Source organism: Gasterosteus aculeatus, chromosome 12, assembly GCF_964276395.1.
Source record: "Gasterosteus aculeatus chromosome 12, fGasAcu3.hap1.1, whole genome shotgun sequence".
NCBI lineage: Eukaryota > Metazoa > Chordata > Actinopteri > Perciformes > Gasterosteidae > Gasterosteus > Gasterosteus aculeatus.
The window spans coordinates 18,401,244-18,426,509 of NC_135700.1; the positions used below are offsets into that span (position 1 = coordinate 18,401,244).

At 41.0% G+C, this 25,266-nt stretch overlaps 1 protein-coding gene across 1 annotated transcript; it reads right to left on the reverse strand.

Annotated features, from left to right (window-relative positions):
* Positions 1–3,031: 3,031 nt before the first annotated feature.
* slc6a2 (solute carrier family 6 member 2) lies at positions 3,032–21,441 on the reverse strand. Its single transcript, XM_040164504.2, has 15 exons — positions 21,313–21,441; positions 20,473–20,914; positions 18,769–18,900; positions 17,490–17,727; positions 13,404–13,542; positions 12,890–13,024; positions 11,975–12,078; positions 10,011–10,135; positions 9,691–9,803; positions 8,775–8,903; positions 8,209–8,308; positions 7,920–8,020; positions 6,938–7,105; positions 5,254–5,325; positions 3,032–4,973 (listed from the first exon to the last, which is right to left on the reverse strand). The coding sequence occupies exons 2-15, from the start codon at positions 20,765–20,767 to the stop codon at positions 4,950–4,952; spliced, it is 1,875 nt and encodes a 624-aa protein (XP_040020438.1). The 5' UTR covers positions 20,768–20,914; positions 21,313–21,441; the 3' UTR covers positions 3,032–4,949.
* Between the last annotated feature and the right edge of the window lie 3,825 nt (positions 21,442–25,266).

Genomic DNA, 25,266 nt, shown 5'->3' on the forward strand with positions numbered 1-25,266 from the left:
AAAACAAGTAGCTGAATCAAAATCATAAGATTCAATTTGGAATAAAAAAATTGGGGCATGACACTCATGAAAGTACCGGCAAATCATTTTTGAAGCTCAAACATTGGAATACTTCTGTATCAAAGAGGGGCACTGCTTTCTGACTAAATGACTAAAAAAAGATATGTGAGGAAGCAAAGGGCTCATATTGTAGTACATAAGACTGATCTCAGGACACAATCGGATTGTCGAAACATATACAACTGATCTGACACTGCTGCCACCCATAAGAATGGCATTTTATGCCATACAATGAATCAGTTTTCAATTGAGTTACCGGAAGGATAACTTCAAGGAAGCAATAACATTTTCCTTGCCACAGAATATCGTATAACCAACCTTTCAATAACACAATATTCACAGATCTCTGTGTCAGGATGTTCTCCGTGCGTTTTCTTCTGCCAACCACTGAGGGATTTCACTTCTCAGTCACATGGATTATTCCCTGGAAATTGGATTCTGAGTATAGAGCAAGTCTTCAGTCTAAAGAGGCACATTCAAAATGGCTCTCCTTTGCCCCAATCACATTAGTGCTGCACAGAGCTGCCAATTAAGAACCAGTTTGTGGTGGCCAGGCTTGACTTTTATTGGCTAAACAAATTTGCTGAAAGTTTGTGGTTTTGACCTTTTTTCTGCTTGGAAGTAGAACTGGAGGCATTAAGATCCACGGCTGAGACAAGATAGAAAACGCTGACCATAAAGTTCAACTTCAAAACATCACAACAAGCCGACTGTTAGCCGTGGAGGTGTTCCTCATTGAACTTGGTGGGAAAAGGAAGAAGGAGATGATGAGAGGTGCGTGTTATTTCCAGTTAGAAAATATATTGTCCCAATAATCTGTTCTGTGAACAAAAACTTAAAAATCACACTGTTCTGGAATTCTGTTTCAGAAGTATAATGTTCCAACATGAGGTAAATTCAAGATGCCTCAGCATGTACCGTAGTTAGTTATACTAAAGAGCCTTTAAAAAGATTTCCCCGGGTGTGTCACTACTCTGTGACTAAACTTGATGAAATAAGCATTCTAACCAAGACACCAATGAAGACTTCTTTTTGAGCTCAGTGTTAAGTTCTTTGCATAATTGAGTTATTCACTGTCCCAAAATGTTGTTTCTTCTCTTACTGTCTAAAAACTCCTTTTCTTTTCTTTTGTAGTGTAATTTGTTGTAGTGTTACGCCTACAGGTCCCCTCTGAGCTGGCTTCTTCTCTTCTGATAGCAAAATAAAACCCCATCTGCTGTAATTTTTCTGTTATCGTTTCTCTTTTTTGAACATAGTATGTTATTCTTTTTCCGTGTTGGCCATTTTTTTTGCCAGAAATAGGCTCAAATCTTCCCTTAGACATCTGCCGAGACCAGTGTTTTTTATTCTTTTTTTTTCTGTTGGCCCAGTCTGCCATTTGAACCTGTATATGTGGGCTTTAAATGCAGCTAACAAGTATGGCAAGCAGCTTTAACAGATAACAAGTTTCATCTGACTTAATATTTTCAACGCACTGTGACAAGTGATTTTCATTGTGACACGCCAGTGACAAGTGATTTTCATTGTGACACGCCAGTGACAAGTTCACGACCTCTGCAATTGCAGAGACCTCTGCATGGAGCCTATAGAGTTGGTGGACAATCTGCATAGGTCACCAGTCACAGCAACTATAACAGGCAACCATGTACATTGATTAGCTCGAACTTCAGACTTTCTTGGTATACGATGACAATGGCAACCATTGCACAACCGGGCCAGTAACTGAGTGTTTGGGTGAAGTTAAAGATAACTAAAATGTACTTGTACGTGTTTGAAATGGGGTCATAAAGCCTTTACACATGTTGTTGTACACTCTGGTGTTCATTTTGAATGTTTGTTCCGCACAATTTGATTGGGTGATGCAGCAGAATTGAACTTTTTCCCAAAAAACGGCTTATATGTAAAAGTAATGATGAAAAAAAAATCAGTTAATGGATTGACATGCAAATTAACCACTTGAAGACACTCCTCCTGTGGCGTTAGGCCTTTTGACTTCTCAGGACCGCTTTATGTACAAGTGATGGAGTGCTTGTTTTCAGGTGAAATGGTTCCAATGGTTCCAGTGGCAGCAACAAAAGATTTGACCAGCCATATATAGCTTTATGATTTATGTTTTAGTAGAATCCAGATTATTTGTTATTAATTATTAATTATTTTGTGAACCTTCAGTACCTTCTTTTTATCCTGTTCATTCTGGTTTTTCAGAGTGCATTATTGCTCATTTGCTATTTTGAAATGAGCTAATGTAACATTCTAAACATGACTGATGCACCAAATCAATATTTACTGTCTAAATCTATAGTGAAATCTACATGCTGTCTAATCTGTCGAACAGGTCCTTTTTTATAATGCTCGAGGATGCCTCCCCTTCTTCTGCTCCCCTCTAGTGTGAGGTCCCTCAGGGCTCTACAGTGGGTCCCCTCCTGTTTACCACATAGATGTTACCTTATGTCACAACACAATAGTTTCATTGCTACTGTAAAGCCTCATCAAACCTGGCACCTTTGCAGATTGGTGCACAATGCCAGGCTTTTAACCGTAGTACGAAGAGAAGTGACCACACCAAGCCGCCCTGCACTGGTTACCTGTGATTTTTAGAATTAATTTTAACCATTGACTGTTTATTTTTTAAGCTGAATTTGTCAGTCTTTTAAAATCTCTTCGTTAGGTGGTGATTATTTACCGTACTGATTTACATGCACGTAATTCTCACTTCATTTGTTCTTAGTTTGTATGCATTCATTGTGAGGCACTTTGTAAAGTTGTATTGAAAGGTGCTAAATTCAGTTGTTAGTTTTATTATTATTATTACTACATATGGAGAGATTAACCTCACTGTCCCTCTGTGTGTGTTTTTTCCGTTCATGCACCCGGGCCGGCTTTTTGTGCATGTTGGTTTATGTGAGCGTGCCCCAGTGGAAAGCTCTCAGCTGCCAGTGTGCTCGTTAAATCACAGTACACGGCCTTCAAGTGTGTGTGTAGATGAAAGTGTTTATTATCATAGTGTGAATACTTCGGACTTCTCCATAGATAGTTGTCACTAACATTCAACAGACATTGGTATTGGACACAGTATTTTCTTTTGTAAACATAGTCCAGAAAAGCCAGGGTGCATTAGTTCACATTCATGTGACAAAGTAGCCCTGGGTTACACAGAAGAACATTTTTTTTCTACATAGTTCATTTTAGTTTTACATCAAACACAATTTTGTAACAGTGAACATTTACGCTTAAAATACTTTACATTCACGTTTTGTTATAAACAATTTGAATACAAGATTATACATAACAAAAGAATACACTTTTATATTGTCTCCTATATTCCAGTTTGCTGTTTTTTCTTCTTGGCTTTATTCCTTGCGGTAAGGGGTTGTTATAATTAACATTTCAAAATTTACTGAATTCCAATAAATAAATTAGAAGTGCACTTGAAGAGCACGGACCTTCACCGAGGCCAATCTGCTCGGAAATGTAATAGGTTCTTCCGTGGCCCACGCGTCATCTTTCCATCAGTTTCATGGAAATTGGTCCAGAGGTTTTCTGCTGATAAATCAACAAACCCAACTGAAAACACAAGATGAGGTATGAGGAGTAAGGTGATCAAAAACATTCTTCAAGGAACATATTGGCACTTCATATTGGTGATGAAAAAACAGAACATCACGATATATGTTTCAAATAACAATCTAAGCGCAGTTAAGATGGTATATTGTGTCACGAAAGAGGCATTTGACGATAGTCACCCCTCCGTCTGCTGCACACTAACAGCACGCCGTGTGGTTGGCAACGAATCCCAATACACACACACACACACACACACGCACACAAACATACTCTGTCTATCTTCCTTTCGGTCTCTTTGGAGAAAAAAGCCTCTCACACTCCCCAGAAGCCCTGTACAGAAATACATGTGTAAAGTGAAAGCCCCACAACAATGATACAAAACTAACAGTGACGCCATTTTTATTTTGTATTGTTTTCATCCCCAGTAAGCAGCCAGGTGTTGACCAGGTTCAGCCTTCGTCTTTCTTTGAGGTTAAGGCGGTGTTGGGGAGTCCGGCCTTTCAAAGAATGAGAGGTGGATGAGACCTGCCTCAGTCTTTTTAAAACTATGGAGTGATGCTTGCATTATTCCCTTTTTTTGTAATGTAATGTGCCATGAAAGCATTATAAGACTTAAAATATAGTAAAATTCCTTCACTGTTGACTTCCAGCTCTTTGACTTGAGTATTAAAGGACTAAGTCAAATTGTGAGATTGCCTTCCACAACCTGTGGCTTGATTTGGTGGCTTCCTGAGTCATTTAATAATATTTATTTCATTTCTTCCTGTGCGTGTAATAAACATGGAGTGTCTCACTTAATAAGGCACTGACAACAGAACGGCAAGAACAATGACCTTCTTCCAATATTAATGCATTAATAAATGATAAGCTTTAAAACTAAATGAAAATGTATTTGTTTTGGGTTTCCTGTGTAATAGTATAAAAGTTAATAACATTGTGTTCATTTTAGTGTATGTTCCTTCCAGGATGTAATAGTCCTACCACAAATTATACAGTAATGATTAATTATAGCAGTATATGTATATATTTTTTTAAAGAAAAAAACTCTCCCTACGGGCAAATAACAGTGTGTATTTTGTCCCCACGAAGTGTCCCTCCCTTCTGAGCTGAAGCTGTTGAATGATTCAGAGTTTATGCCTGTTCAGATTTTTTGAAAGCTTGAAGCTACTGTTGTCAACAAAGGCCTTGGGTATTAAATGTACGGGGAGAGACTGCTGAACGAAGTTGGAGCCTGCTCTTCATCTCGTGTGTTGTGACCACTGGTGGCACACAGGAACTCCAAACACCAGATGTGAAGATGGACGAGGGAATTGTGGGTGAAGTCATCAAATGGCCAACCAATGCTTGAGCTGTAAAACAAGAGTCTGTTTTGTAGCTTAACGTTGAATGTTTGTTACTCCAGTTTAACCACAAGTCGCAATTATATTGCATGCTCTTTTTCCTGGCATATAATGGCATGAAAAGTAGAATGTATTTTAAGTTGTAATGGAACATGCTTCAATGTTAAATCATTCCTTTTCACAAACAATTTAATGTGTTCCATTCCTTATTGATTTCAGCCATTCAGTTAGTTTAAATTCACACCATCAACAAAAAGTATGTATAAGTATAACAAAAACATGTCCTTACTGTGAACTGCCGTATATTTCCCTCAGCCACCAAATGATGTTCATGTTCTGGAGTGATGCAATAGGCTATCCTCTGTAAAAACACAAACACATCATTCCCAAATTCTCTCTCAAAGCAACCGTTTTCATTTAGGCGAACATAAAATACGATTTCCCTTTATTGTGTGTTATTATTACTGTTTTCATCGCGGCCAGAAGATGCATCCATGGGTGAGTGTGCACCTCTGTGTCTGTCCACATCTAATTTGTTATTCTGCAGCGGCAAACTGATACCATTTTAGGTGTTCAGTTATAGCTGCATGCTCAAGGTCGTCTTGTGGTTTTGGAGTCCCACACTTTGTACGTTTTTCTTCTTCAATTCACTGCCTGCTGACTCTCAGCCTTCAACTCAGGGCATCAGCAAAGAGCCTTTGGGCCCATGGCAGTGACCTAGTTACTTTTTACAATGGCATATTGGTACAGAGCAACCTACATCAACCTACTAGAAAGTAAGAATCTAAATTCAGATATTTGGGAAAGTTATTTTTGATTCCACAGAGAATATGTTGACCGAGAAATCCTTCAGAAATCCTTACCAAGAACTTGGGAGATTGTGGTTTCTATAAGGAGATAAACACTAAAGTCTTGTGTTTACGCTTTAATGACTATTTTTAATTAAAAAGAGATTTTCTCACATGTCAAACATTGATATGACCATTGGTACAGCAAAATGTGATAGCCATTGAAAGTATGTTTTGGGAGCTTGAGAATAATCTTAAACCCTGAGTGCCAACGGGAAATGCTACTGGGAGGGGATAATTGTTACAGTAAAGCTGACACTGGTTAACTGTTGACGGATAAAAATAGCTCTCTTATGCTTTAATGATTGTGATTAAAAATGCTTTAAAGTGCTTATTTAATCAGAAAGGGTTTTCACTGTGCCAGTGCCATCAAGTTGAAATAAGAGAGTTCCCTCCTGCATCAGATTGATGTTTTGCTTGAAAGAATATAAAGGATGCCTTCTTAGCAACTTGCTACTTGTATATAAAAGCATATATATGTATATAAAAGCATATATATATATATATATATATATATATATATATATATATATACTTTGCCCTAATGTGTTGTTTAAATTGTTTAGATTGTTTAAAAAGGTGCGTCTAAGACGGGTTTTGTAAGCGGAAAGAGCATTAATATTTTGAATGTAGAAACCGACGTTCCCTACTTGATCGGGTCTTAGCATTCATCATGTGACCTTCCCTGATTTGTCACAATCCTATCATCACATGACCCTTTTTCAAAAGAAAATCGAGAACAGCGGCGTTGATATTCGATTGGCTACAAGTTAGTTTGACATAGCTAACTGCTAACAGGGATTGCTGACCTGGTTGTCTATACCAGCAGCGTTTTTGCAATATAATTAAACATTGTATTTTCTACTAGTGCCAACATACGAAGGAAGCAACTGTTATTGGAGCGATTAAATATTATCTACATACATTTAAGTCTCAGTTTGCAGTTTTAAGTTAAACAACGGCCTTAAAATTGTGGACTTTTCCTATTTTATCGACGTAACCACACATAAACTGCAAAGTAACAAAAATCACAAATGCTCTCCACCACGACAAATACTTCACCACCAGCGGAGCTACGAGTGGGAGAACAGAACTCAACAAAAGTGAGAATCTCCAAACACTGACCTGTTTGAATGTTCCCTTTACGCTGCAGAATTTATATATGGCATAACAGGGGACGAACAGCATAGAGGACATGGCCACACACCAACCAACTACGTTCGCCCAGTTAGGGAAGACGTAGTCATCATACTTCAGGCCTGACGACGTCACAGCACTGGCTATTACAACAAACTGTGATGGAGAGAGAGAGAGAGAGAGAGAGAAGGGACGACAGAGACACACGCAACGCATGTTACTGTTTGTGTTCAAAGGTTTTGCAATGTTTGAAGTCACGTCATTACTATAATTGCAGCGCACATCCGTGGATGCTACAGGAAAAGCATTGAAGTGGGATATAACTGACACGGTGGGATGTTGTGTCATTATTCTCTGACTCACATTACTCATCACGTTTGTTTCTACTATAAGAGAGGACACAGGTAAATGCTGCACGCCAATCAGTTGAAGACTTTTTACATGAATGTGTACTTTTTTATAGTGCAAATGCGTGTTCATTGGAGTAATATCTTGTCTGCCAAATACATCTGCAAATTATTATAATAATGTTAACAAATATCAAGCAATTTAAACATATTTTAAAACACACTTTCCAGATCATTTTTGCTTTAAAAAATCTTCTTGAAATGTCTGAAATAATGGTATATGAACCAATGCTTTTTCATGTTTTACGTTTACATTTTACTTAACTGTTGATTCTGATAGATAATTGTTTCCCTGTGACAAATAACTGCATGAATTCATATTTACTGCTAGAATGGATGCCTCGATACAGCTGGTAGGCTTTTGTGGAGAACATTTGATCGAAGATTAACAATGTTTAACTGTCTCTAATCAGACATTATCCCTCTTCGGGAAAATCAGCCAAATTCAGACAGCCGGAAGGCTTTTATGGATAACATTTAATAGAAGACAACCAATTTCTAGTGTCTAGGATCCGGCATTATCCCAAACGCAAATACGTCAATGTATTTGTCATTACACTCACCAGCAGAAAAGCTGGGCTGACAAATTTCCAGCACAGCCTCCAGTAGAGACCTGGTTTGAAGCCCATCATTCGCTCGATATCTTCGCTGAAGCGGTCCACGCCTGACACGAGAATGAGAAGTTACAGATCGAAGGTTAACGGGGCAAGTGCAATTACAACATAACATCAATGTGAAAAAAGTGAGGTTATTTTAAAATGCAAGTGTGTACTGAAATTAGACTACACAGTATACATTGAGTAATTTGGAGAAAAAAAGGGTCTAATGCCAAAGTGCTGTAGAATTTCATACCATAAAACCATGACACTCCAATGGCCTCGAACAAGACAGCAAATAATATGGAAGTTCCTGCTGCATATTTATCCAACAGGGTCAGCACATAGATGCCCCCCTACACAGAAGAAGGAAGAGATTAGTTTGGCTTCTTAGCTTTTAATACTGCACTGCATCTCTGTCTTTGCTGTTTGAGGTGACTTAAGTGGTAAAATCTTGACACATAGCATCCATGAGCAAGGCATCATTCACTAAACAGTGGTTTGATAAAGGTAAGACATCTAAGCGTGTCTCCTTGGTGAATCCATGTGAATAAATAGGGACTAGAGAGTAAATTAAACATTTGCTTCCTGGATAGAACTTTAATTTTGTGACATCCCTTTTTGACCACCACACTGAATAATACACTACATGCAGTGCTAAAGCCAACCTTGCACTAAAGGTTGTTCTTTTAACACAAAACAATACAAGGCTTGATCACGAAAAACATGATATCTGCGGATTTTGTGTTGAAAGTGGGGATTTGACATGTACTTTATTCAAGTACGGGGGCTTAATGTGGCACTTTGAAACTTGATACTGACATTCGTGATGCAGAAGAGGGCAACCAGGAAAGTTCCAAAGGCTGTGGCAAAGGTGAAGAGCTTCCTGTTTCTCTTGAGGATCTTAAAGTCATCTGAAAGGCCTGTGATGACCGCCTCCATGCCGCCCATCTGGCGGACACAAACAGAGAGGGACATGACATTCAGACATGTCTACAGAGCGCACAGCAACAAAGTACAGCCAAAAACATGGAACAGCACGTTACGCGGTGTAAAACTAACACGCGCCTGATTTCATCTGCTTGATAAAGGATTGGGAGGATAATTTACGTGCTTCGAGACATCTGCTGAGACGTAACAGGGTATTAAACGGTTCTGTTTCAGTGCTCTAATGACTTGGCCAGATATTTGTTCAATTGCGGCTGGCTTTTGAAACCTCAAGGAAAGACGTTCTCGTTGCAGCAGGATATTTTGTCACTTTAATGCTGACCACACTGAAAAATCATTTTACTTATTATCGTAAATTGTAAATTATGTAATTAAGTGTGTTTTAAATACTGAACCTGAGCTGTAATTGTAAATGTTGCTATAAGGAAAAGTAAAACAAATGTCACTTAACTAAAACCAAATTTTCACTATTCAATTGTTCTTGTTTAATGTGCAATGTATCGGCTCTCTTCTGCACGTGCACAGTAAAGAAAGAACTGTTTCTTAGAACAAGGACAACCACACCTTGGTCAGGGACAATAAGTCTTTTTGTAGTTTAGTGTTGTAAATTGCTGTATAAATGCTTATATAGTCTTTCAACCTTTCGTAAAATGTATACTCATCACTATTTCATCACTAATATACCACCACTCAACTTAATTCTTGTAATTAATTAATTTGTTTTTGGAAATGCTAAAATATATTTGTATATTTAATTGTTTATGAGCCGCATGGAGAGATGTGGACTCACCGAGCTGTCGATGCCCAGAGTCAGCAACATGATGAAGAAGACAATAGCCCAAAATGTTGAACCAGGGAGTGTAGAAATTGCCTCCGGGTAGATGATGAATACCAATCCTGCCCCTGTCCAGACACACACACACACACAGAAAAACAAAAGTTATGGCTTTAAAGAGTACAACATACAAAGTGCAAATATGACTAACGTGACCAAACAGTGTGGTAGAAAAAAAGGTTTGATACACACATTTACGCAGTGGTGAGGTGCAGTAGTGTCTGTAATCTTACTACAACATATTTTCTGTGTTTGTCAAAGACCCCGGGACTTACCCTCTGTTGCCACGTCTTCTATTTTCACCCCATGTTTGTAAGCCATATATCCAAGCACAGAGAAGATGGCAAACCCTGAGAAGAAACTGGTGATGCAGTTCACTGTGCTAGTCAGGAGAGCGTCCCTGGAGAAAGAAAACATAACAGCAAAGGACAAGTTTCAAAAGAAAGCTGGGTTTATTTACATGTGCATCTCCAACATCTCAGCTCCACAACTGTCCAACGATGAATGTCCGATTACCAATTTGTGCATTTGTGTTTTCAGTTTTAGTTGTGCCAATGAGTCACTAACTGTCTCTTGTCAAAAGAGACATTGAGCCCGTATCCATTCATTTGGCTGTTTTTTTAAACTGGAGCCACGTGTAACTTGATATCTTTCTGGGTTTTCACGGGTTGATCGTCGGCCAAAGTTTGTTTAACAGCAAATATTGAGGTGAAATTGAAGCTTTGTTGCATTTGATCTGTTGTTAACGTACCCTTCTGTGGCCACTAACGTGCTGCTGTCTGACAAACTAAACAGAGTCAACTTGACCCTGGCAATTCTTCTGCACAATGGGATTAGAAACCTGAAAATGAAGCTATACTTTCCCCCAGATGGTTTCTATTCTTTTGTATTGTTTGTCTGGTCAAGAGCCTGTGCCTCGCTTAAAAGCATTTATATGAAAAACTAAGACATTAATTACGGACAAGTTATTCTTTCGACAGAGTAAGACGGAATTAGTCTATTTTATGAACTGAAGCTTATCAGTCTAGGATTGCGGCAATATTAATGAAAAAACATAAGCCTTATTTACTTTAAGTCTGGGGACTATTTTCAGAAGTGATTTAATATGTTAGAATATCACAGATATTAATAGATTTCAGGTCACGGTGAATTATGTTCTTCGCTTGAAGATAATCCATTCCCTTTGCAGTTTGTCTATTTCAAGATTTTCTTTGAAGTATAATTTATTGTAAATGGTAACTATGAGATTTTAATTTTAGATTTACATTTAAGTTTAAAAAATGTAGCTCACTTTCAAAAATGTTCATCTCCATATCGCACTGGTAGAAAACACCAGTCAAGAAAAACATTTAAACCAGATAAATGTTTTACCTTGGTTCCCGGGGGTTATGTTTTATTTTACAGGTAGGTCACTGCTGCGCACTCCCTGCACTATACCTTATGCAGATTTCCTCCATCTGTGTGGGTATTCAAACAAAGGTCTGGTCAGTTCTTAGTCTTCTAACTGCACCACCTCTTCCAGGCTGTTACCTTTAATCTAGTTCAGATATTTCTCATTAGCTGCACAATGCGAATGCCACCTGCCGGCATTCCACCCACCTACCTCTAAATAGGACACGGGAGGGGAGGATGGCCGGGGGGGGGCCCTGTTTGTGTTTGAGAAGGTGGAGGAAATGGGTGAGGACAGGAGAGGAAGGGCCGATAACGCTTAGAACTTCCAGTACGGCACTGATTTAGTTTGGAGGTCTGTTTCACTTTTTTTTTTTTTATGGGAGATAATATTTTGGTATAAACTTTTTTTCCTCCTTTTTTTAGAGATCTGTTGGTTTCAGCAAGACGTGTTCTGTCTGTTGGGTATTGGACATTTGCAAACATGAAACTGCTGCTCTGCCAGCAGTGTTTGCCTCAAACCGCACCACTGCAACCTATTAATGTTTAAAAAGATAAGGCAAGCTCACATCCTCCTGCCTGCTCTGAAGAAGACCAGCAGATGACAAACCACCGACATGCGGCCTTTGGCTATGATCTAAAAAACTGCTTCCTGGCCTGCGCTTTATCTGCCCCATTAACACCTGGCCCTGGGGGTCAGATGAGCAGATTAGCATCACTTCTGCTGCTTCGTGATTCAGTTACATGCTGAAAAAGGCCAGGCTGCTTTAAAGACGGCAGGATATTAAGTTGCTATGAGCTCGTTGTGGACTTTGTGTTCATAAAACACAAATGAATTGCCAGCTCTTACCTGTAGCAGTTGTTGTCAAATTTGTTATAACTGGCGAAAGCAATGAGCACCCCAAATCCTGCTCCCAGGGAGTAGAATATCTGTGTGGCAGCGTCAATCCACACCTGCGGCAAAAATCAAAGAAAACCCAGAACACTTGTAAGAAAAGTGTTAAATGTAAATGCTAATTAATGATTCAATTATTCTAACTAAGCTGTGTGGAAAACATGTGGCTCTGGTTTGCAAAATGTGCAAGTCGGCTATCTTGAAAATATGTATGCTAATTTGTTTACATACCAGCAGTTGGTATATGTGGCCTCCAGAGTTTGAGATATTACAGTGATCCTAGAAAGAAGGTTTTCTAAGTACACAGAGAGACGCAGTACTTACTTCCAAAGTACCCTAATTGGATAGATCCCACGGGGTTAACATGAAACAACTAATGACACAAAAATCTCAAGGTCTGTTTCATCGTTTGTATATGAGAAGTAGATGTAATCATTGTGGCGTCACCCATTGGTTTCCGGACCCAAATTCTTGGTGGTCACCATCTTTGTTTTGGACCATCGGCGCATTTTTAGGTGAGCCAAATATTTCAATTAGCTTTCAGGAAGTGAAAACCGGAGTAACTGAATGGTTTGAGATATGTAACAAAAACACAACAAACTATATTGCTTTATCAGCTATTTCATTTTAAATGGCACCTTAATCAACTAAATGTACATTGTTCTGGATTGAACAATACTTGAAAGAAGTTTACAATTTCTACAGAGGTAATTTTTTACCTCCATTTCATACTGGAAGCAAAAACTGTTCCTGGATTTTCATTAGTGATTCCATGGATACCTATTTAATATTTATGTGGGTTTGTGCGTTTCACGTAGCCAAATGAGACTGTCACATTACGAGTAGCCGTGTATGTGCGCCGTCTCTGACCTCCAGATTATTGAGGCGCTTGAAGTCAATGTGGAGGTAGGCCCTGATGCCGTCCATTGACCCAGGTAGAGTTATACCTCTGATCAGCAAAACGAAAAGGACCACATACGGCATGGTGGCCGTGATGTACACCACCTGAATGAACACACACACACACACACACACAGATCAAATAGAGAAACAAATGTCAATATCATGAAAAGAGAAAAAATCCCACCACCCATCTTATTAAGTAGCCATACAACATTTTAAATAAAGTAATAATGTGCTGCACTATTATAAAAGCTCTGCATTGTGATATATTGACAACTTAAACATGCAAATGGGGGAAGAGTCTTGAGTCTTCACAATGTTTATCACAGCCTCTGGACTGTTTGGACCCAATAACAACAGTTTATTCCGTGCTGCAGTCTGTCTGTTATAGAACCACAGCTACACACTTGTGTGTACATGTTGGAAGAAGAGAAAGCAAACAGTGTTTTTTGTTGTTGTTGTGGAGCGCGCAGGCCAGTACCTTCCCCGAAGACTTGACACCTTTCCACAGGCTGAAGTAGAGGATGAAGACCACCACCACGAGACACAAGGTCAGCTCCCAGCGAGGCAGGCCGAGGTCATTGATGCCCCGACTCTGATGGAGGTGCAGGACACCCCGTCTGCAGCAGGATATATGGAGGATGTGAAATCCAAAAAAACAATGTAGTGTATAGATAGAAAATATAAAATGCTATCACAATGCACAGCTTTAGGATAAACAGAAGTAAGGAACATACTTTTGTCAGCGATGATCTTCTAAACAAAACACTAATCGGCACCAATCATAACTTGTCGTTGTTTCACAGAACGGGACAATATTTCTTTTGGCAACATCTCAAAAGTCAGAGATCGTCCCACACAAGTTCTTTGTAGCAGGATGAGTTAACAAAACAGCAAAGACTGTGTGTGCCTGAGGTGTCTGAGGATGGGAGTATTGGGCAGAGACTCTAATCAAACATAACTAATCAGATGCATTACAGCACTCCACCTTCAACAAACAGTTTCAAACTGACAATGTCACGTCCCCGCAGTTCATCTCAGGGCAAAGTATTTAATTTGAAGAATTACAGCAAATGAATCCCTTCACTACCGTAGATTAAATAATATCTAAAGAAATTCTGTCTCTTCCATCTCTATCTAAATGTCCTAAATGTATATAGAGTAATGGGAAAAACAATTGTTTGTGGTTCCCTTTTCAGAGCTCAGTCCGAACCTGGATTCCCTCTTACCCACATGTACTACATAAACTATTCTCCAAGCCATTTGAGATATTAAAACGCCTACAATATATACATCATTTGGGGAAAACATGATGGTTGCCAATGAAAACATATAGGAGGATTGTGGAGATAAGATGCTGTTGAGAACTATTAGGTTGTACACGACTGGAGAAGAGTTCACAGAATGACTTAACGTAACTTGACCAATCTCCTAAATTTGACACAACGTAACATAAACATAAAAGAGAACATGATACCGTTTAGAAAACCTTCAGTTTGACTACGAGACCTTCAGACGGTCATCTGCTTTTTCAACCAGCTGCAGAACACCAGTATTTGCATTCAAAGTGTCCTTTTTCAACCAGGAACGACTTGTATTTTATTTGGATATCCACAATCTTCTGAAACTCTTTGAAAAGCACCTCTGTTCCCCCCCACATTTGTCCTCAAAAAAGATTCAATTAAGTGAGCATGTGATGCTCTGGTTGATAAACAGAGGAACTGTATTTGATCTGATATTGGCTTATGCAACGGGCCCGAGACAAAACACCCTCGGAAACACGCAAACTGAAGTATGTTCAGACTTCCAAAGGATCTGTGAAACTCCTCTTCCGCATTTATTTATCTTTGGCTGACGATGAATCCAAAGCCATAAGGTCTTCGGGGACGCAGATAGCGGCGTGAAGACATCCGTTTATTTTGGCAGAGAAAATTAAGAGTCTGTGCTCCGACCTTAGGGCCTCGTTTTGGTGTTCTGTTGTAATGCCTCAAGGCCTCCTTGTTCGTCTGATAGCACCGATAGTGCGCTGCCAGTAAATGCTCTCTACATCAATCCAGGTCCCTTAGGCCCAGTTACTCTAAACACATTTACTCTTATCGTCACTCAGCGAGCTGGTTACGCTGCTTTCCTAACACTCAGCGTTGCCATTAGTTGGTCTCTGTATACTTTAAGCTGGCACGGCGACATGCAGCCCGGTCTTTAATGTTGGTTAAAGAATGAGAAATAGGGCGTATAAAAAGTATATAAATGAGCTCAGGGGTTTATTTCAATCTAATTCATTTAATTAATAACAAATGTAGCTTTTAAATGTAATTCAAACAAATGTATTAAATTGCACGTGAGTAAGTAAAAGCAATCTTCTCAATTGACATGTAATACTTTGCTTTGCGGGATTGTGCCGATCATTTGTTTAACTGTTGAGATGAAAAAAAGAAAGCATATGAACTATGGACCCTAAATGTCTATCTCAACTGTACATGTGGACAGGAATATTCATTCGAACACACATTTGCTGTACTCTTTGATGTGTGGGTTTTTTGTTGTTGTTTGCTGTTTGACGATCTGATAATCTAGCCACCATAATGTGTTTGCCCTTTTACCAATGAGACAGCATTGCTCTATTCTGCTCATAGAGCTCATAGACACAATGCGGGGATTTTTGCAGTTTTTCTGTGTGGGGGGGGGGGGGGGGGTTGGTTATCTGTGGGGGCTGCATATTGCAATTAAATCAGAGACAAATGTCCAGAAAGTCTTGTTTCCAGGTCAGTCTTTTGGCAGAAGCAGTGTTTTTGGCTGCATGCCTTCCACTCCACATCCTCGAAAACAAGTCGTGTCACATGATATCACACCAGCTTGTTCTGCAATGATTTTTACTCTATTCATTTTTTAGTGTCATGTTTTAGAATCTTTTGAATTTAAACCTCAATGTATCATTTAGGGGAATACAATGGAGTTGTTCATGTTTATGCTGATGAAGTAGCTCCTTTTAACACACTAAATTATTGTTTAAAGTTCAGTAACTTTTGTCGTTTGCCTTGGTTTTTAATATAATGCAGTTTTTCTCTACACTCCCTTATTGTTTCAGGTGTCCTGAATAGCCTGTCCTCCTGTCTTCCCAGTGTGCGGATTTCAGCGTCCCCATCCCGATTGTGTCCACCTGGGTCCCGTCGACTCACCCTCCCCTTTTTGTGTTGTGCCAGTTCGACTCGTACCGACTTCAAAGGGCGCCGGCTCCCTCGTGTTTCCCAAGTCCAGTTACTTTTTTATTAAGTCTACGACCTTGATTACATGTTTGGATTCCGTCTCCGCCTGACCCCTTTTTGGTACCTCTGCCTCCCACCAATCTATGCACCAGGCCGTGCCTGTCTTCGTCCTTCGCCCGACCACTCGAGTCCTCTGGCTGCTGTCCCTGTCACATGCACAGTTTGGACGTGTGCGCACATGGAAAACCTACTGTACTCTGACTTGTGGGCAATCAACCAGCTAATATATGAGCTTGGGAGCCCGAACAGCTGTGTTGTAAACTAAGTGTGAAAGAATGCTCCCTGTTTTCATGCAAACTATACACTCAGCATAACTGAGAACAGTGGGCTCAAGATGATTTGTAGCAGGTGAATCAAGAGACTGTTGACTCAGTTGGCCGTGCACCCCCCCCATGCTGTGCCTTGGCGTTGCTCCGGCGCTTTAAGCTATAGCCGGAGGCAGAAGGACAAATTGTCCCCAACAGAGCCTAATATCCTGTCTATGCACAGCTGCTGATTTTATTTCTTCCCCAGAGTGTGGCGTAACCGTCCACCTGGACCAAATCGCCCGCCCTCTGCCTTCTTCAGGCACAATGTCAGCTCTTTGAGCAATATCACTTCACTTGTTGGAAAGCGTAACGCAATACACAAGCTCTGACGCAAATGCTGACCTCGTTTTGTTAAGTAAAAGTATTTGCTTATTCTAAAAAGATATTCAATTTCTAAAGGGGGGGGGTGTGTGTTTAAAAGCGGCCTGGGATCCTGATTAAATAAACGGTACAAGACAGCGCAGCAGAACGGGAGTGAAACTTTAACGAGCTAAATTATTTTTCCGCATTGCATGCTCAGTGTATTCGTGGTGTGCGCCACGCCTGGCACGTGTAGCGTCTACTGTCCGAGTCACTTCACAGACTTCCTCCGGGGCCGCACAGTAAGTCTTTATAGAAGCTGGGGAAGAACTGGCTGTCTTTGAAGTATAAACAGATGGAGTTTTTCATGCTCTTCAAAGAGTGCATTTGAACTTTTTATGTATACTCCTTGTATAGTACAAACATTGGTAAACTAGATAAACGCAGGAAGACAGCGGCCGTATTCACATGCAGATCAAAGCTTTGAACAATGGTGAATGTTTCCATTTACCATAAATTAAGGCAACTGCTTCTTCGAGATTTACCTAATAGGTCATTTGGTCTGATGCTTGAATAGATAGTGTGTAATGTTAAAAACTTCGTAAATGTCAGGTAAGAGGTTCCAACTGTTTCAAAGTCGCATAAAACGTAAATACTCCGATAAACGTATTACTCAGACTTTGAGAAATCACTCACTCATAGTACTCCGCTGACGGGGTGATCTTGTACTTGGCGTAAGTAGTTCCGTTGCCGATGACAGAGCCGTTGACCAATTTGGGGTCGGTGCAGTTCTCGCTGTTCCAGGCGTTGCCGCATTTGAGCCACGGCAGCTCATTGGTCATGGAGGAGAACAGGTAGTAGAGGGACCAGGCAATGATGACGTTGTAGTAGAAACCGACGTACAGGGCTATGATGATCACAGTGTAGCCGACACCTGAGGAGCAGGAGTTATTATTAGTAAGAACGGAATGATGAAATTACTTAATGCATACTCTGCATACACTCATTTAAAATTGTCGTATGTAAAGTTTTCTGGTACATATTTAGTCATTTGTATTCTCTCGTCTGAGGCTTTGTTGACCTGTCAACATATTTCGAGTCCCCTTTACAGTTTTATTCGTCCTTAGCGTGCAATCAAACTTTTTAAACACATCCGCTGGGCGCGAAGGCGCTAAAAGCTAAAGCTTACATTCCATAACTATTGCTATGAATAAATCCATATGCGAAAAACAAAGAAACCACCACCATAAATCCATCACATTCACATTATTTCTGGCAGGAAGGAAAACAAACCCTTCTCAGCACTGAAGCCAACAAAAGCAGAGATTGTTGCTGATTCAGTACTGCAGGCTGTGTATTTATCGGACGTTATTGCAAATGTGCTGCTTCAAATAATAATCTGATGTTTAAAGAGCACAATGTGAAAAGAGGTCAATTCATTGCTAATCATGAGAGGTGAACATTATTCACTTTCACTTTTGTTTAAGGCGTTTTCAATAACAACAGTGCATAACAGATCCCCTTTGAATTTAAGATTCAGTGACTTGTAATTACATCAACCAGAAGTGTGTTCCTCAGCAGGCCAGAGACAGAAGCCTGGTTTGCTTTGGCTTCACTCATTTGAAATTGACATTTGAAGAAACATAGACAGGGTTTAAGGTCGGGAAGCACAGGCGGAGAAAGGTACAGAATACAGAGAGGTGAAATTGAGAAATAGGTACAGGGACGGAGAAATTGGTTCTAAGTGACACTTACGAATCTTTAAGGGGGTTAAAGGACAAGAGCAATGCGATGAAATGAAAGGGCAGGACAGGGACGGGAAGCAACAGAGAGCATGACGTAGCACAGGTTGGGGAGAAGGGTGAGGGAAAAGGACACGCTAGATCGCATGTGTGCGTCTAGTTTGCGTGTGCGTGCGTGTGTGTGTGTGTGTGTGTGTGTGTGTGTGTGTGTGTGTGTGTGTGTTAGAGCTCACCTTTAAAGACGGGGCATATTTTCCAAACTGTGGCTGCCCCCTCCCTGTTGTACTGACCCAAGGCGAGCTCCATGTAGAATAACGGCATCCCCGCAATGACCAGGAAAAGAATGTACGGGATCAAAAAGGCACCTGGAAAGAGAAATAAGGACATCTCACGCTTTACACATTGTTTGGCCTGTAGTTTTTCGGAGTGGGAAAAAAAGGGTGGGGTGGGGGGGTGCGGTGATTAGCTGTTTTGAGATTGTTGGAAAAAACAACACACCATAACATGCAAGCAGGAAGGATACTTTCATGCAGGACCTCAGTATTACATCCCCCCCCCACCCTGCCCCCCCGACAAGGAAATGACCTGCCATAATTGAATTGTTCTCGACAGTTTCCATCACGATTGACTACAGTAATTAACACGTTTTGCTGAGGGCCAATGTTGATTGACAGGCCGGCGGTGTTGGAGTTGACCCTTCGGGGCACTGAGGAGAACATGTTGGTGTTCGCCTCACGCGAATGGACACAACGGGCAAAAACGAGGGCAGGGCCCCGCGTTCTGGTGATGAGCCCTCTGTGGATGAGCGCTGATAGAGAAACACCCATTAAAACTATCCTTTGTTAGTTAAACTGCCCTCCGGGAGGGAAAAGAATAATGAACAATAATTAACAACAGCCATAATAAGTAACAATAATGTTATTGTCAAAAATACATTTCGCTATGTTTGTTGGTTTTTCCCTTTTTTGGTAAATTAAAATCAAAGTACAAAATATGAGTGGAATTGCTATATACAAAATAATTTAAGACACGTAGGATAATTTAAACTATATGGTCATGTTTTATGAACATTATATCATCACCCTACATGTACAAGTAAATATTCAAAAATTTGGAAAGCTGAAATTGTTCCTCGTGATATCTATTTAAAGAATGGAAAGTGGCACAACGTTAAAACAGTTATAAAATATCAGAACATTAAACTGATTATTAAAGTAACTATTATAACAACTTAGGAAAAAAACAACTAATGTCAATCAAATTTTTTAACAACACATTTGTAGTTGCGAAGGGCTTAGAAATAGAAATAGGAGCTTTTGCACCTGAGCCATAAACAGACAACGATTGTTGGAAACACTTGATAATATTTTGGTCTTTGTCAGTATTTACTTACTTTAGACTACAGAGAGTCTATCTGTTAACAAAGATACATGGTGTTCTGTGCAAACTGATAGTCAAGAGAATTTGTTTTACAGGAGCTCATGTAAAGTCGTATTATTCCAAGTGTCCTCCACTCGCACGTGATTAACAACCTTCTCTGCTGTTTGAAGATAGAAGCTGACCAGTTACAAGATCTGGTCCAGATCTCCCTGTATTAAGTGTCTCACATTTCAATAACTCAGAGATGGCGAGTAAGACCTCCGAGAAGCCTTTATGCATAACTCATGTGTCTTTTAATTATCTCCCCTGCATGCAAATGTTATAATTGATAAATGTCCTTTTAAATTATTTTACACCGTTGTCGAGTAAGTTCTTTCTAGTGCAGCCCTTAGATTTGTCTAACAACTGTCATTTACATGCACAGTGTACTTGGCCGACGCCACGTATTCTTTATTATTATGTGGTTGGAAGTAGCCGCACCTGACACTACGATAACTCTGTGACTCTGTGTCATACATGTGCAAGCATCTTTGAACGTGCATTCCAGTTCAACTCACCTCCTCCGTTTTTGTAGCACAAGTAAGGGAATCTCCAAACATTGGCCAGGTCTACTGCAAAGCCAATAACCGACAGAAGAAAGTCAATTTTCTTTCCCCAAGTCTCGCGCTCTTCATCGGTGCACCCGGGAGGACCTGCGGGGTGGCCAGGGGTGGGGATGATGGAGGAACTGGTGTACTGGACGCCATTCTGGTCCTTCACCAGTATCAGTTCTACCTCTTTTTTATCCACATTGCACCGGTTCAGCGGGGCCACCGACGAGAGCCTGTGTTCTGGCACAACCTGGATATTCATGTTGATCCACGCTGCTGCAACCCGGTGCTCTCACGGGCCCCTGCGGGTTCTGGCGGACCCGATGGTCTGCGTCGGTCCTCCTGAGGACGGCAACTCCAAGCGAGTGTTGGCCCCCGAAACTGCAGCTGCTACGTCCGCGTACATGGGCTGGAGAGGAGGGAAGAGAAAACAGACTTTGGATGTTTGACGTTCGTGCGTAAAGTTTCCGCGCGGAGTTTAGGACACAGTTTAGGACACGTCGGGGTGGCTGACGTTATTCCTACTATAATAGCCGGACCTAACACATAATACCCGTACGTAATTAGGATAAAACATTGTATCTGCGAGGCTGGTGCCCAGCAGCCGCGGCAGCAGCAGGTGAGAGACCATAAAGAGTCCGCTCCACGTCACGGCGCGCGCATGAGCGTATTGTGCGCAAACCCACTCAAAACCATCCACTAAAACAGCCCCCCGCAAGGAACAAGAGACCGAGCAATGGTTATTTCAATGTGTCACCGTCACTAAAGCAGTTAAAAGGTGTGTGGCTAGAAGTTGTCCCTCCGTACTTTGTGAAGCTAGGTACACATGTCCATGACTCGATGCTGCTGGTGTCCAGACGCATCTGAGGCAACACTGCCCATTCTGGAAGGAAATATAAGACTCGCCTTCTCCAGCAGAGGAGATAAAAAAAGTGCGAGCTTTTAAATCGGGTTCCTTTACCTCCCTCCCTCCCCCTTCTCTCTCTCTCTCCCTCTCTCTCTCCCTCTCTCTCTCTCTCTCTTCCACGTGATGTCTTATAATTAAACACTTCCTCTCCATGTCGGAGGTGGATTTGGCATGCTCGTTTTTTCGTTTAAACTCGTGTTACCATTAAACGTGTGCATCTGCAGTCAGTGGAGAATTGAACAATGAAGTCTTAACTTTTACATGAATCCAATATTTTGTTCATGGACTTTGCTTTGAACTTAACAAACTTTTTTTTTCAACTGCAAAATATAAAGTAAAATAATGTATTTGGGTTTCGGTTGGCGCTTGAATTTTAAAATTTGTTGAGACCATTTTACATTCAGCTTCACATTTGTCCTTTTGAATTTCATGTGCAGAAAAACTTTTTTGAATGTTTGGATTTGGACTTTGTCTGTTTGATCTGTTTTTTTCTTTCTCTCCCAAACAGATCGAATTACAGTTTTCTAAGAAGCCATGAAAGCATTGTGTTCCATGTGTAATTTAATTCTAAAGCAGCTTTAGCCAAGGGCAATGATTTTTATTAGATATGGTTGATCAGTTCATCCCATTAAAGTCAATTAATGTCCTCTTTGCTCCCCAGTGCTTGTTTTATAAAACCCTAATAGGGCTGGTCTTGGGCTTTTTGTTTGTGAAGATTGAATAACTGCAAAGATGGTGAAGCAAAGGACCAGGTAACATGGAAGGATAATGTGTTATTACTGTTGTTCTCCCCTGAATTAGTTCTACCCATTTTTCACTTGGTTTAGTATTGTCCGCTACCTGAAGAAACTGATGACCAAATATTTTGTGTCATCACGACAGCGTTTAAAGGGGAGTGTATTTCTGAATATGAACCACTGTGATGCTGTACATTCAAACACTGACTCAAAATGTCAACGCACACGTAATGAGCGATAGTTCGATGGATGGCGACTTATAGATGTGAGGGTGTTAACTGAGAACAGACGATAGCAATTGAACCTCATGCTGCCCCCTCACAGGACGTACAGCGCTACTGAAGGGAAAGTTCTGTCATCCTTCGCCTCCATCGTCCCGGGTTCCGCCTTCTGGCTGGAGCTACAGTTCTGGAGACCTTCTCCTATTTCTTAAGGTCCGGGCTTTCCCATGTTGACCCGAGGACTGGACGCTAACGAAACAAGACGCAACCCAGGGTGTCTGTCTGGATTTAACCTGTGCATTGGGATGGGGTCACAGCAAAGAGCTACACTTGGTTCTTTTGGTTCACACACACACACACACACACACACACACACACACACACACACACACACACACACACACACACACACACACACACACACTCATACAACCCTGCAAACCTTCACCCACGACCCCACAGTGAAATGACCCCGCGGTTTGCGTCTCTAAGTTACGCCTCCAGAGTCAAACCGGCATCATAAAAAGCGCCGTAACGCCATGCTACAAATAAGAATTTACCGAAGGATGTTTCACTGTCAGTACGGGCCAGCAGGACATTTTGGCTGGAGGCAGCTTTGGGAAAGCTGAGGTGTTAATAATTAAACAGTTGATGGCTGGATTTCATTGGGGTGCTCTAATGTCAGGACCCTGGTGTCGCCTGCTCGCTCACCAGTACTCCCACTGGGATTCATCAACAGAGTCGGCGTGTCAGTAACACCAGTCCAAACGCTTGCTGTGGAAAAAACCCATTATTTGATGCATGCTCTTCATGAAAATACATTTGATTTCTTGTTTTGTCTTTCCATAGACATGTTAATCATCTCACAGGATTCACGATGAGTTCTGTTTTTGTGTTTTGCATCCCATTGAAACTCTCTGGTTTTAAATCTCTGCCGGCGTCTCAAAAGGAGGAGCGTCTTTAAGCTTCTCTCTCTCTGGGCTTCCCTAGCGCCTGCAAAGTTGCTGTAAGCAATGTTAAGTCTTATTCCCTATGCTGTATACATTCAGTTGGAACAAATAGCCATCTGAGTCAGAACATTTCTGAGCAGCACACATCTGGTAAATGTGGTGTATATAAAAGGTGCAGGCTGAAGAATGTTCCTCAGCAAGTAGCCCCATCTTGTGCTTCAGCCAACACATACACTCCCAAACAAATCTATGAGAATGTGGTACCATTGTCCTCAAAACTCTTAGCACAATGACCAGTCTCCTTCATCTATATATCAAAGAATCTTGAAGCACGAAGTCCCCCCCCCCATTAATATCCAAGCAACTGGTCAATGAGTAACACAATAGGGGGCACGCACAACTTGAGTCTGAATTGATAGTAATTAGGGGGCACAGAGAGGGAAGCTCGACAGCAGGAGTTTTAGCATTATTACTGTAAGAGTGCTTGATAACCAAAAAATAAAATGTGTATCAGTTACTGGCGAGTCTTGAGATTCAGATGAACTTAAACGTCCCATAAGAGACACACATTACATTTCCATACGGACATTTCTAATGTTCTCTCATCTAATTGTTGCCTAAGACACATGGCCACACACTGCACTTCCTGTCACTTCGCACCTAGAAATAAAATGAAAAAGGACACTGTGAGACGAGTAAAAAAACACGTTTGATCACGGTTACCAGAGTGGTGAGTTTGTTTGGAGCTTGTAAACATTTACACCCCTTTTTTGGCATGTTTCACTAACAAGTACAAAACAATTGCCTCTTCCACAACCTTGCTCTGACCCATCCACCCAAAACTTAGGGTAAAAGTTGTTGCCCATCGTCCAAAAAAAGACCTGGAAAAGAATCAAACGCAGAGACGCGAAACACCCCAAACATTGAACGTGAAAACAAACCTGCGCCGCAGATATACCGCCGCTGGACGGCCGCTGTTTCATACGGTTCCCCAAACCTTGCCCTCACCGAGACCTTCACTGTTTCTACAAACCATCACACAGGAAATGAGGAACAATCCCTTTCCTGAGAGAATAATAGGAGAGAGAAAGTCAACAAGGTGTCATATGGTGTGATAAGGAAACGTAACAATGAGGTCTGAGAGGAACTCCCAGAGGAGCTAAAGGAGACGGCTCGCTAGGCTCCAAAACTGCAGCAGTCCAAGTAAAAAGATGTGTGTGTTCTCCGGGTGTTTGTTTGCGAGCCCATGACTCACACCAATAAATAGGTATCCATGACACGGCTGCTTCTGCGGAGGCAAACCCTCATCTGAGTTCATCAAACCCTTTGCACTGGGTAGCTGGACGGAAGCCATGCGTGAGAGGACAGAGCGTGGGGGGGGGGGGGGACCATCTTTATAAAGGTACCTCATGTTGCCAAGCATTGTTCAGCTTCAGAGAAATCAAATTAATATACTGGACTTTCCAAAGTTCAGTGTAGTTGGCCAAAATACCCGTCAGTGTGGCATACTGGATTAAAGAGGATGGTATACGTAGAAGTATGTACTGGACTGATAGGATGTTTCTACTGGAGGAGCGATGCTGTCGTTACAAACAAAGACGTCTCGTTTTTAAAATTCAGTTTGAGGAATAGGCAAGAATACCTTTAACTTTACTTGATATTTCCCCTACTACTATTTTATTGCATGCAGTAGTCCTCGCCAGCAATTAACCTCTACCCTGTGATGTTGAAGCCATACATCCTCGTTCGTCATTCAGGACAAAGGAGGGGGGTCAAAGGAGTGTGAATACACACCCAGGTATCCTGTTGTTATAAGCAGGAAGGCATGTTCTATAAGAAGAATCTTCCTTTTATGTAATGCTCCTTAAATAAGAACAGTCTTTTGAACTATTACGCTAGAAAGGAATCAGTCTGCTGTATCGTAGTTAAGCAGCTAAAACGTGCAC

What these genes read in the sequence shown, in the direction of transcription:
- slc6a2 (XM_040164504.2), bottom strand. Translation starts at nt 20,767, where the DNA reads ATGAATATCCAGGTTGTGCCAGAACACAGGCTCTCGTCGGTGGCCCCG. An exon ending in TTTGACAACAACTGCTACAG is followed by an intron (nt 10,136 to 11,974) that starts GTAAGAGCTGGC and finishes TTCTTTCTCCAG; the next exon opens with GGACGCTCTCCTGACTAGCA. An exon ending in GAAATATACGGCAGTTCACA is followed by an intron (nt 4,974 to 5,253) that starts GTAAGGACATGT and finishes CTTGTTTTACAG; the next exon opens with CTCAAGCATTGGTTGGCCAT.